A 13,427-nucleotide genomic window follows, 5' to 3' on the forward strand; every position below is an offset into this window, starting at 1 on the left:
GTGTGTGGCATGGTGTCTGGCAAATGCCACGAACCTCATACATGTCTGTTGACCATAAAGTGCCCCATTTCTCAACCCAGCACAGGCTGATACTGGGGTATGGATGAGAGATGCAGAAGGAAGAAGGGTGAGATGGTCTAATTGCTATACCAGGCCATGAGCCCCAGACAGCTTAAAAAGTATTGATCCTGTGGTTCTGGCGAGGATAAAAGAGCCTCTTCCTGCATCCTGGATCACAGAATGTTACATGGAAGTGACCTTGCAAAACTTCTAAACTAAAATTTAGTAAACCTGTTGGTTCCTAACCCAGCATAATGGAAGCCATAATAAGGCTAATTAATTAAAAAAAAAAAAAAGGCAATGGTGGGTTTCTTTGCTTTTGATAGGAATCAGGAACCACATCATTTCATCATAGGAACACTAATTATTGTGCATTGATAAGAAGCCTGAGTCAGCAATGATGTATGACTTTGCCAAATGCAACTGGGAAAAGGAATTAATTATTACTTAATAAATATGTTTTAAGAGACTAAACTTTTGAAAATACGGGATCTAATAGGACCTTGTGACAGTCAGACTTGGCACGTATACCTTCAACACACTGGAGAATCACCACTCAGGTCCATTCTGGGTTGTGTAATTTCGCTGAGGCATGTATTGTACAGTGTGCACTACAGAGCTTAATGACCAATGATATCTGCACTGCAAAAGCCTTGTTGTTCTTTATTCAAAGTCATCTACCCAAGAGCCTTTACAAAATGAGTTTTTTAAAAAAATACCCACACCTGTACTTCATGCAGCATCAAGGAAATGCACTGTCAGTGTTACCACAGCAATGATGTAACCTAATGCAGTTGAGTTTATTTTAGCCACAGCATTTGTTTTAATGATTTTGTAAATGACTTTGGTCCTGTATTTCAGAATTGTCAAGGTTATGAAGAGGTCACATAAATCTTCCTGTAATACTTTACAGGACTTATTGAGAAAAAAGCTATATGCCACACAAGGTATTTAAAAACGTCTTGTTCACAAAGCTCTTGGGGCACAACCCTCAGGAATGGCAAGGGACCAAAGTATAAAGGGGGTCTGTGGTGATCAAAAGATTGAGTTCTGCTACTCAGTCTCAAAGTGTTCATTTCACAGATAAAGAGACAAAGGCACAAAAGAAACAAAGTGACCCTTTCTTAAGATCAGTAAACTGGTTAGTGTTGGAGCTGAAATTAGAAGCTGGAGTTATTAACTTAGAGTCAAGAACTATTTCTACACTGCATAAATGATAACTAGGCTTGTCACCTGTGGAGGTGGGTTGAAGGAGCATCAATAGGTAACAATTATAGGAACAGATAAGGTATCATTAATTTAGCTCCACATTGTGGATTATTTCTGGCAGGCTTTTAATCACAGAATTAGTCTGCTGCCTCAAACCATCTGCACTGTTCATAAATCTACTCTCAAAAATGTTTTCCTTAAATAAATGAAAATTATTTTATAGTTCATTTCCTGCATAGCATTTTTGAAGAGTTTACTGTTGCCAACTTCTGCAAAATCTTGGTGGTCTTTGGACTGCACTTATTAGACTTATAATCAATCTTGATGCTGTTTTTAGAGCATCTCTTCAAAGAAAGATCAATACCCTTGAGGTGGGGATGGGGTTGGTAGAAATAATGGGCCCCACTTCGTTTTCTATTCATTTTTGAATTGGTTTCGTTTTGGTAGTCCAGTGAATACGTGGACTGAATGATTTTTCTTTAAAACTTATGTTTAATCTTCTCTAGATACTGAACATGAATGATAAAGGAGGAGATAGTCTGCAAAGTGATGAATCCTATGCTGCACTGTTATGATAAATGATTTACAAAGACAGATGGTATTTAGTGTACATAAAGGATGGAATAATTGCCCTGCAAGACACCCACATCAATTAACTGACCCAGTCATTCATTTTAGTAGATTATCTTCCCACTTTTTTCAGGACTTTTACTAGCACATTGAATCCTTTTAAGATATTCTGTGTTTAAATTGGGATGTCTCCAAAATTCAAGGATCCTTGCTGGGATGCTTGGAGGATATCCAGAGACCATCACTGAGAATAATTAAAATAAATAAGAAATGGAAGAATTGAGCATAACAAGAAGGAATATCATTTCCAGCATGGTAAATAACTTGTTTTCCCCCCAAAAAAGGTCATATTAAAAAGAAATGGGCTCAAATCATAACTGGCAAAAGTTAGCCTAGATATAACACATAATGCATGGATACTGGTACAAGCACACATTTTGAACTTCCTTCGATAGGTAAATGTAGCAGGCAGAAAAAATATGACCAATACGCTGCGACTTACATTATTCATCAACTCAATACTATACTTTCAGGGATTATAATTCATCAACTCAAACTGTACCCTCCAAAATGAAATTATAGCTGGATTAAAGACCGTTAATTAATAGGAGGAAAAGGTAATGAAACTCAGGTGAAAAAGTAAAGAGAAATCAAATATATTTTAAAACTGTGCTTGTGGGATTGAAGCATGGCCTTGAAAATTAAATCAACTCAGAATCTAAGAATTTTGTATTATTTTGGTATTTTAAATCTCTCCCCTGGCCATCTAACCAATATTGACTTATTTATTTGAATCTAACTTTCTTTCAAATTACCCATTCTCTGAAGGCTTAATTAGCAGTGTGATGGAATTTCTTAAAAGTGGGAAAAGATAGGGTTTACTAAATTTCTAGCCTCAATTCCACAGAGTTTACTGGGGATGGCTATTCATGTTTCTAGACATTTTGTTTGGTACTAATGGAAATTCTTATTTGAAGAAGAGTTGTAGAATAGTGCATCCCAACCTTTAAAGTGCACGTGATTTGCCTAAGGATACTGTTAAAATGTAGATTTTGATTCGGTGGGTCTAGGGTGGGGCCTGAGATTCTGGATTTCTATCAAGTTCTCAGTTGTCCATGCTACTGGTTCCAGGGGTCACATTTTGAATTGCCAGGCTCCAGATCTGCACTATCCAATGTAGCTACTGAGCACTTGAAATGTGGCTAGTCTAAATTGACATTTGATATAAGTATAAAGTATATGCTGAATTTCAAGGACTGAATATTTTTAAAATGTGAAGTATCTCAATTTTTAAATTGTATATACATGGAAATGACAATATTAGGGGTACATTGGGAACTATAATATATACTATTAAAATTAATTTACCTGATTTTACTTTTTTAATGAGGTTACTAAAAATGTAAATTACATATGTGGCTCATATTATACTTCTATTGGACAATGTTAATTTAACTTTATAAACAAATAGATATAGATCATATATTTTAAAATGTAGAGGACCATTTTCAGAAGTTGTTTTACTGATCAGGACATTTGGCTTTGAAAAATTTCATCTCGACCCTTTTATCTCACATAGTAATGACATAAGATGAAATATCCTCAGTTCTCAGAAAAGGAACCTCCCTGTGGCTAACCTAGATGAAAGGCAATGTTTTTAGATAACAGAGTGTGTGAGACCTGGAGCGCCATGGCACCAGTGCACCAGCTCATTCTCTCTCTCGATGGTCTCGCCGAGCTCAGGTGGCCAGTTGCAATTTTGTTCCTGTTCCATGAGAAAGTCCACGCTCTGCCATACCAGCTCCCGATCTGAGGGCTTGAGATGCTCATGGTAAGAAAGAAGCATCTGAAGAATAGACGACAATCCATGAGCTGCCCCTATATGAACAAACAAGGCATAAAATTCACACAATTAGGAGGACAGCTAGTTTGATTTAGTGAAAACATCGACAGGATAAAAAACGATAATGCCAATATTACTTGAAAGCTCATATAGCAATGTGATAACTAAGTTGCCTAAGAACTAGGCTTCTAGCAAACTATAGTTTGCAGGCCAAATATGGCTCACTGCCAGTTTTTCTAAATAAAGTTTTATTAAAGAATAGCCATGCTCATTCATTTGCATATTTTCTATAGCTGCTTTCTGGCTACAACAGCAGCATTGTATTTGTGACAGAGACCATATGGCCCAGAAAGACAAAAATATTTAGTCTCTCTAGCCCTTTACAGAAAGTTTTCTGACCAATATCTGTTTTAGAGAAGAGATCTTTTCAAACTTTGTAATTGAAATATCAGTAGCTTTCATGAAAATGCTCCTAAAATGCTTGAAAATAATTTGGTCTAGGTATCCTAAACATTTATTCTTTTATTCATTCATTCAACACACAAGTATTAAGCATCTACTCTGTACAAGATACTGTTCTAGGTACACAGGATAGATCACTGCACAAAACAAACTAAATCCCTCATTTGTAATGTTAACACTAGTTATTGATATTCATTTACTTAATCTTTTACATTTAGCACTTGCATATTAGGCACTGTCTAACCCTGGTTATACAGATATACATGATTTGGTTGACACCCTTGAAGACCTTTCCATCCATTCCAGTGAGATGGCCAGATTTGTAAATAAATAATTAGCACATGAGGTGATAAGTGCTCTGTGAGAGATGTGTACCAGGAGTATGATGGTTAATTCTGTGTGTCAACTTGACTCAGCCATGGAGTGTCCAGATATTTGGTTAAACATCACTTCTGGGTGTGTCTGTGAGGGTGTTTCTGGATAAAAATAACATTTGAACCTGTTTGCTGAGTAAAGCACATTACCCTCTCCAATGTGGGTGGACCTCATCCAATTCACTGAAGACCTGAATAGAACAAAGAGCCTGAGTAAGAAAAAATTAGTTTGTCCTGCCTGACTGTCTTTGAACTGGGAATTGGCCTTCTCCTGACTTCAGATTTGGACTCAAACTGGAACTTACATTATTGGCTTTCCTGGATCTGGCTTTCTCAGCCTCCAAAATCATGTGAGCCAATTCCTTATAATAAATCATTTAGTTATATAATAAATCATATTCTGTTTGTCTAGAGAACCATGACTACCACAAGGACTAACAGAAGGAATGGAGGAGAGCTTAACTTGGCCTCAGGGGTGGAGGGGATGCTAAAGGTTCCATACAGAGAGTGTCATCTGAGCAAAGTCTTGAGAATTCCTAAGATAATTCTGAACTAGCAATGGGTATTGAACTAGCAAAGTCCTGAATATGCCTTTGGAAAAGAAGTTAGCTTAACAAAGGTAAAAGTCCAGTCCCTCTAGGAGTTTTCACTCATTCCCAGTTAGTAGAATCCTGATTAGTGGGTGGTACTAGGGTCAATATATTCTGATGGCTTGCTCTTTAAACTCAACTCTATAATTTTAAAGCTTTGTTTTTGCATTCAGGCACCTTTTACTTTGCCATACTCAGAACTCTTGACTCCCCGGAAACAGTTTTACAGTTTGTATTCTGTCAAAATTTCTATTGCTCTTAAAATTTGATCATGAAATTTGAAAATATCTTTATTTTGCTGGATTTCAAATTGTTGGGAAAAAAAAGATTGCTTTTCAGGAAAATATTTATGCACTAGATAAAAATCTAGTTTAAGCTATATATGTAAAAAGCCAGAATGTTAATTTCTCTAAAGAAAACCTGAAAAATATTGGGAGGCTGAGGTGGGAGGATCACTTGAGCCAAGAATTCAAGGCCAGCCTGGGCAACATAACAAGACCCTGACTCTATAAAAAAAATTTTAAGGATAAAAATTTGACCAGGCATAGTGAAGCAAGCCTGTAGTCCTAGTTACTTGGAAGGCTGAGGCAGGGGGATCACCTGAGCCCAGGAGGTCGAGGTTGCAGTGAGCTATGATCACACCACTGCACTCCAACCTGGGTGACAGAGGGAGACCTTGTCTCAAAAAAATAAAACCAGAAAAATGAATGGAATAGATTAGGGGACTATAGCAGAAACTGTCAGTGCCCTGGCTCATCACCTCATCTACACTCACCATTCAGATGCATCTTTGTTCCTGCTTCATATCTCAAGCATCTATCATTTTGCCTGAGGCTTTCTTTGGCCACAGGAGCATGCCCTGCCCAAAGGGGCAGGACAGAATTGCTAGGGAATTAACACCTCTAGGAGAAGTCAATCAATAAAGCAGAGAGTTGGTGGAAGAATACCCCAGCTTCTTCACCCCTTGGGTGAAACAATTCTGAGACGTGTTCTATAAAGTCTTTAAGATTCCCTAGGGAAACTGAGCCTCAGTTGTCCACAGTTGCTCATTATTACACACTCAATTAGCTTCTTTCTCTTTCTTGTCTCATTTCTCCGCTCCTCTATCAACACTTTCTGAAATTACCTTTCAAATAAACCTTTTACACCCAAATCCTTGTCTCAGGGCTTGATTTTGGGGAGACTTAAACAGAAATATAAAATTTCTTTGAGAAAACTCATTGAAGTTGTTTATTAGCTATTCATTCATTCATTTGGGTTCCAATGAATTGTGTGCAAGCTTTGTAGTGAGGTCTAGGAATCACGAAGATAAATGAGAGAAAGTTCCCATCCTGAAGATGCACAAAGCCTGCTTAGGCAGTTAGGCAGGTAAGCCACTAATTACAGTGTAATAAGGGCTCCAACAGAAGTATGTGCAGGATGACAGCATGTTACCCAGTTTTGCTTTGGGAGAAAACCTGAAACTTGTGAATATTTCTCCAGAGAGGATTCAACAACCCTTCTTCCAAAAGCACAGAACATTTTTCAGCAGATTAATGATGTTTGAGCAGAGTCTTGAAATCTGGGTATAATTATTACAGATTAGATAAAGGGGTTGGGGAAAGTAGGGCATTCTAGGCAAAAGGAACATGGACAAAGGTAGAAAGAGAACACTGCATGTGGGAGACTCTGCTGGACAGAACCTGGAGGGTAAAGATAAAGCTTGAGTCTAGAGAAAGAGGCAGGTGGTCCATAAAGGGCCTTGCAAATCTTGCTCAGTAGTAATGGTGAGGCACTGAAGGACTTAAAAGAGGAATAACTAATTTCTTTCTTTCTTTCTTTCTTTCTTTCTTTCTTTCTTTCTTTCTTTCTTTCTTTCTTTCTTTCTTTCTTTCTTTTTTTTTTTTTTTTTTGCATGGCCCAGAGCTCACCATTAGCTATTACAATTCAGTAGTCTGTTATAAATCCACTACTGTTAAAAACTTTAAAATGTTAGTGGCTGAATCCTACTTTACAAGGCAGAGGCACTACTTTCAATCGTGTGTGAAAAGTTTTCATAATGTTTCAGCAAAATTAGGCCAATGAGCTTACAATCTAGAATAAAGATATTAGTCTTGAGTGAAAGTAATTGTTGAAATAGCTACATTTCTGTCAGGCAGACTATGAAAACAAATATTAACTTGTGATTTGTGTTATCTATCAGTATAGGTTTTTAAAGAACATTTTAAAGTATTTCTTATTAAATGAATAGTAATGACCTATGGCCAAACAAAATCTTCCAGCCTTTATTCGGTATTAATATTAGAGACTTTCTCCATCCTAAAGGCCCATGCCAACACCTTTACTTACCCAAGTATTCAGTTCCATAGTAAGAATACATCAGGGGGAATGGTTTCCTCTTCTTTATGGCATACTGCTTCCCAGAGTCCAGAATTGCCTGGCAAATTGACTTGATCTGTGCTGGAGTCAGCACCTGAATAAGGAAATCCAGAAGGAGAAGTCAAAGCAGGATCTCCTTTTTCCTTAGACACTGAATTTTCTTGCTTAAGAAGTCTAGCATCATATCCACAGAATCCTGTACTATATGTAAATAAACTTAGTCAACCACAATTTATTCTTTTTTTTACCACTGATTCTTCCTTTTTTGTCAAGTTGTCAAATCTATCCACTTTAGAAAACTTGCTATTTCGGTGGAAAACACACAACTTTACTGCTATAGGTTGCTATAAAATACAAAGACTACCTTATGGTTGTTATATCATTAATCCTTGTCACAGGAACAAGGATTTGCTCAGAAAAGAACAAATAGTGGTTCTAACTGATTATGCTTAATAAAGCTGTTACTCCTGGTGTACGATGTGGGTCTGAGCCAAATAACGGATCTTCAGTTTGTGTTACTTAGACTGTGCTTATAAAGACTGTGCTTATAAAGCCATGATTCTGTGATAAGCTGCAATATGACAGACTCACTCTAGGCATTTGTACTACCTGAATGAAACCAAAGTCCAATAGTGTCAACACAAAATAACTTCTAGCATCAAAATGACTCTGAATAGAGAATGGCTAAAATGTAATGACTTGTAGTCTTCCATGCTTTATTCAATCTGTCCAGTAGGTTTTAGGATTATAGACATTAAAAGGTTCTCAAGCCTTCAAAGCATCATTGCATTTATTAAGATTCTGCTCAGGTTAGCCATGTGTTTTGTATCCTGCCCTTCCTGGGAAAAATTAGATGTTCCCTTTGGCACACTCCCTTTATGACAGTGACATTTGCTCTGGTGCACAGCACTGTTGTGTTAGATCTCTCTCTGTTGTGTTAGATCTCTCTCTTTCTCTCTCACTAGACTATCGGTTTTTTGAGAGCAAACACTGTGGCACCTCATAATTTTGGTATCCTTGGTGCCTAACACAGAATTTGAGGGGGGTCCTTCACAGCTGATGAGTAAGTAAATAAGTGACAGGTTAACTGGTATGAGATTCAGAGCCCTCCCTCCCTTCGCTCTTTATTCCCTTCCTCCCTCCTTCTGTCTTTCCCTCCCCTCTGCGATTGTTCCTTAAGCGCCTACTACATTCCAGGCAAGATTGTTCTGGATGCTGGAGATATGACAGTGAGCAAGATAGACAGGACCTGTGCTCTCATGAAGCCAATCTTCCCAAAAGGTAGACCTGCACAGGAAATGTACTGGTCAGATTAACCAAAACTAAAACACATCTAAGTTTAGTCTGATTGAATGAATCTGGGATCAATAAAAAGTCCGTTGGATTTTGGCCTCTCTCCTAAAACTGACACATTTAATTTTCCTATCCAATATCCAGCATTAGACCAGCCAATTCCTTTTGAAATAAGTTTCTAATGATTTAATTCATAAATTGCTCCTCTGATTTACCTGGTATTAGAAGGAAAAAATATAATCCGGTTTTGGTTTCCCAAAATCTAGCATTTAATTTGGAAAAATAATTACTTCATGAGGGCACCATTCATTAATTCTGCCAATTAACATTTATTGAGTACTATTCCAGTAAGGTACCACAATAGGTGTTGGGGAGAAATTCAAGAAACCATAAGACATATTTTTTCCCTACAGGGAAGTTACCATCCAGCACTGGAGATGAGATATAGACAAGAGTCTACAATAGAGTAACTAAAGCTCATGAGCCTAGAGATAGAAAGAAACTTTCTCCTTTTTTTTTTTTTTTTTTTCCTGTTTGCTGAAAAAATGATGTCATGGCTTTCAACTTAAATTTCCCTTTTATGAACCACTCTCTCTTTCTCTTAAGTTTACTCCTCCTAACATTCCTGAAGATCCTATCTTCCTATGCGGCATCCCCACTGTCCTATCATATCAGCTCCAAGTCTTCTTTCCTTAGCTTAATAGCAAATTTCTCCTAAATGATTGAATACACCCATTCAAATTGCTACCAGAATTTTCATTTGCTATTGAAAACATTTACTCTTTGTGCCTTTATCAGTGCCAACTGATCTTAACTACTTAAAATCTTGCATCATGATTTGTCTCAAATCAACCCCTCTTTCTCAGAAACCTGCTAAAAACCCTGAAGGGCATGCGCTTAATAGGACTCTGTCCTGATTGAATCCCATAGTCTTCTGGGAATATATTCTGGCTCTGCTCAATATTGATTTTGAATCCATATGACAGAGGCAGTTTTTGTGGTAGGAAGCAGTCACTGAATTTGCAGGGATGTATTCATTTGCATTACTAAAATTTTTCCTATTTGACTTTCATGCCTATAACTGAAAATTGGCTTATTATTTCCCCAGCTGAACATTTATTCATATGTTATGTGTGTGTGTGCATGTCTGTGTACGTGTGTGTTTGCCTGCTTATTTTTAACCCAGAAAAAAATCAACTTATGCTATATGTGGTGCCCTCCCCCTTTCTTTCTATCCCGAATCCACAGCTTAGAATAGGGAAAGAGTTTATAAAATATTATTTCAAAACCTCCCATGGTCATGCATCATGTCTGGGTGGTTTCCTCTTATCTCTCAGAAACACTGTGAAAAACAAAGAGAAACCAGCGCTTGTTCAGCTGGATAGAGACCAGTTATGCATGCAGTTCTTTATCTCTGGGAACAGACAAGACCTACCCTTCAGCTTATTGATCAGCAAATAAAAACTAGAAACACAGCCCATTAAAAGCCTGTGTGTGGGGAACACTGAGGAAGAGTATTTTTCGCCCCTGAACAAATAGTACAGAAAGAAGAAGGGATTTGAGATTCTGGGGTAAGGGCTTGAGCTTGTTCTCCTGTGTGTCTGCTTTCTCAAAGATCCCTCCAGTCTCTAGTACACAGGAGCACATGCATGAGCACACCCACTGCCTCCAAGAAGATAGCCTATGTGCTTTGGAGACACTCTGAGATCCTGGGAATGAGGGAGCAGCATTTCCAGTGGGGGAATAAAAATGACTAGGAATGGCAGAAAGGGACTCCCTGGCCATCAGGCCTTCACCAAAACAAACCCGAATTATTCCCTGTCTTGTAGTTGTAGCCCCTAAGATCAAGGCATTTGTTGATACTTTGGATGGAATAGATTCTTTTCTTTTTACATTGAATTAAAATAAATTAAGATATCTCAAAAATACAAAGCGAATCTGAGGTGGTTTGGTTTAAATTATTTTGTTTAGTTTAATTGATTCACTTTACTGACCTTGTGAAATATTCCTATTGGTTTGGCCTCTGAGTAAGAGAAAAGAGGGCAATAAAATTCATACTATATTTCTTGGCCCTGCCTGAAAGTCATGCTATGACTGAACTACCTCCATGCAGAGGAGAGATGACTTTCTTTTTAAAAAAGTGAATAAAAAGACCAAACCACCATTGACTCCTTCCCAAGGCAAGAGTCCTACCTACAGCGCCTCTGAAGTGGCAGTCATTGCTAGCTATATTTCTTTTTCTAGGCATCAAACACCTCCTGCCCCTTCCCCATCAGCATTGATTGAATACGCGAATAGCAACTAAATCTTGGGTGTACCAGTGTCCTAAGGCATACTATGCCAATCAAATTCCTCCTCTCAACAATTTGAAATGCATGTTCAAAAAAAAAAAAAAAATGAAGCTGTCAGTATTCCCAGCTGCTGCTGAAGACAGGTCAGGAATGGGCCCATGCATAAACTGAGGTCAACAGGGAGTAAGCAGGGGCTGTGAAGGAGAAAAACAGAATAAACCACCCAGCAGTGAGAGTGAAAGGAGACTGGAGCAGATATGCTAAGAGAAACAATGATACCAAGAGAGAAAGTTAGAGAAAAGTAGAGAAAAATAGCTCCCTCTTCCTAACAGTTTAGGGCTACTCCCTTTAGGGCTTCCTGCCAATTTTCCATACAATACCCACCCCCATACTCCTTCCCTTTCCCTTTAATCATTTGAGAGTCTCAGTTTCTTGCAAAAAGAGCCTAATTAGAATAGACATGAATATAAAGACAAACCTTTCATTTGTCACTTCATCCCTCACATAAACAATCAGCTTTCCTACTTACCACACTAGATCCTTTCAGTCAAAATAACAAAGATATCTGCATCTAAGGTGCATGATGAGGTACATGCTAAGACTCTCTGGGCATGGGACCCAGCATTGGGAATTTTTTTTTTTTTCCCTGAGATGGAGTTTCACTCAGTCACCCAGGCTGGAGTGCAGTGGCGTGATCTTGGCTCACTGCAACCTCCGCCTCCTGGATTCAAGCAATTCTGCCTCAGCCTCCCGAGTTACTGGAATTACAGGTGCCTACCACCACACCTGGCTAATTTTTTGTATTTTTAGTAGAGATGGGGTTTCACCATGGTTGGCCGGGCTGGTCTCAAACTCCTGACCTCGGGCGACCCGCCCACCTCGGCCTCCCAAAGTGCTGGGATTCCAGGCGTGAGCCACCGCGCCTGGCTGGGATCTTTTTTAAGCTCCCCAGTGGATTACAAAGAGTGGTCAAGGTTAAGAACTACTGCCATAAAATACTAAGTGAATACAAAAATAGTTTTTAAAATCAAAGTAATAATAATATAATGTAATACAATACAATAATAATGATGATGAAGAGGAGGGCTAAAGGGAAAACTAGCAAAAGAACTCCCAGGTATAAAGAAATTCCTTTGGTCTGAGTCATGGAGGACTCAGAATATCTGTCCAGTCTTAAATTACCTATCCTCAAACTTCTGTCAGTAGCCCATTTGAGACCTCTGATATGTGTGGTCCATGGACCAGCAGTAAAGGTATCCTGATAGAAATTCAAATTCCCAGGCCCCAGACCAGACCCAGTGAATTAGAAACTGAATTTTATTTGTTTTAATTTATTTTTAATTGTTTTATTTTACTTTAAGTTCTGGGATACATGTGCAGAATGTGCAGGCTTGTTACATAGGTATACGTGTGTCATGATGGTTTGCTGTACCTATTGACCTGTCCTCTAAGTTCCCTCCCCATGCCCCCCATCCCCCAACAAGACCTGGTGTGTGTTGTTCCCCTCCCTGTGTCCATGTGTTCTCATTGTTCAACTCCCACTTATGAGTGAGAACATGCAGTGTTTGGTTTTCTTTCCTGTGTTAGTTTGCTGAGAATGATGGCTTCCAGTTTCATCTATGTCCCTGCAAAGGACATGATCTCATTCTTTTTTATGGCTGCATGGTATTCCGTGGTGTATATGTGCCACATTTTCTTTATCCAGTCTATCATTGATGGGCATTTGGGTTGTTTCCATGATTTTGCTATTGTAAACAGTGCTGCAATAAACATACATGTGCATGTGTCTTTATAGTAGAATAATTTATATTCCTTTGGGTATATACCCAGTAATGGGATTACTGGGTCAAATGGTATTTCTGGTTCTAGATTCTTGAGGAATCACCATACTATCTTACACAATGGTTGAACTAATTTACACTCCCACCAACAGTGTAAAAGTCTTCCTATTTCTCCACAGCCTCACCAGCATCTATTGTTTCTTGACTTTTTAATAATTGCCATTCTGACTGGCATGAGACGGTGTCTCATTGTGGTTTTGATTTGCATTTCTCTAATGATCAGTGATATTGAGATTTTTTTCATGGTTTTTGGCCATGTAAATGTCTTCTTTTGAGAAGTGTCTGTTCATATCTTTTGCCCACTTTTTGTAGGGTTGTTTTTTTCTTGTAAATTTGTTTAAGTTCCTTGTAAATTCTGGATATTAGACCTTTGTCAGATGAGTAGATTGTAAAAATTTTCTCCCATTCTGTATGTCGCCTGTTCACTCTGATGATAGTTTCTTTTGCTATGCAGAAGCTCTTTAGTTCAATTAGATCCCATTTGTCAATTTTGGCATTTGTTGCAATTGCTTTTGGTGTTTTCATCATGAAGTCTT

General features: G+C 38.2%; 1 protein-coding gene across 1 annotated transcript in view; it reads right to left on the reverse strand.

Annotated features, from left to right (window-relative positions):
• LANCL3 (LanC like family member 3) overlaps positions 1-13,427 on the reverse strand; it is a 106,971-nt gene that overhangs the window by 27,841 nt on the left and 65,703 nt on the right. Inside the window, exons 2-3 of the mRNA XM_008019602.3 lie at positions 7,437-7,560; positions 3,520-3,717 (exon numbers count right to left, since the gene is read on the reverse strand). Coding sequence (XP_008017793.2) covers positions 3,520-3,717; positions 7,437-7,560 — 322 coding nt within the window. The remainder of the gene's footprint in view (positions 1-3,519; positions 3,718-7,436; positions 7,561-13,427) is intronic.

The sequence above is a fragment of the Chlorocebus sabaeus genome, chromosome X (assembly GCF_047675955.1).
Source record: "Chlorocebus sabaeus isolate Y175 chromosome X, mChlSab1.0.hap1, whole genome shotgun sequence".
Taxonomy (NCBI): domain Eukaryota; kingdom Metazoa; phylum Chordata; class Mammalia; order Primates; family Cercopithecidae; genus Chlorocebus; species Chlorocebus sabaeus.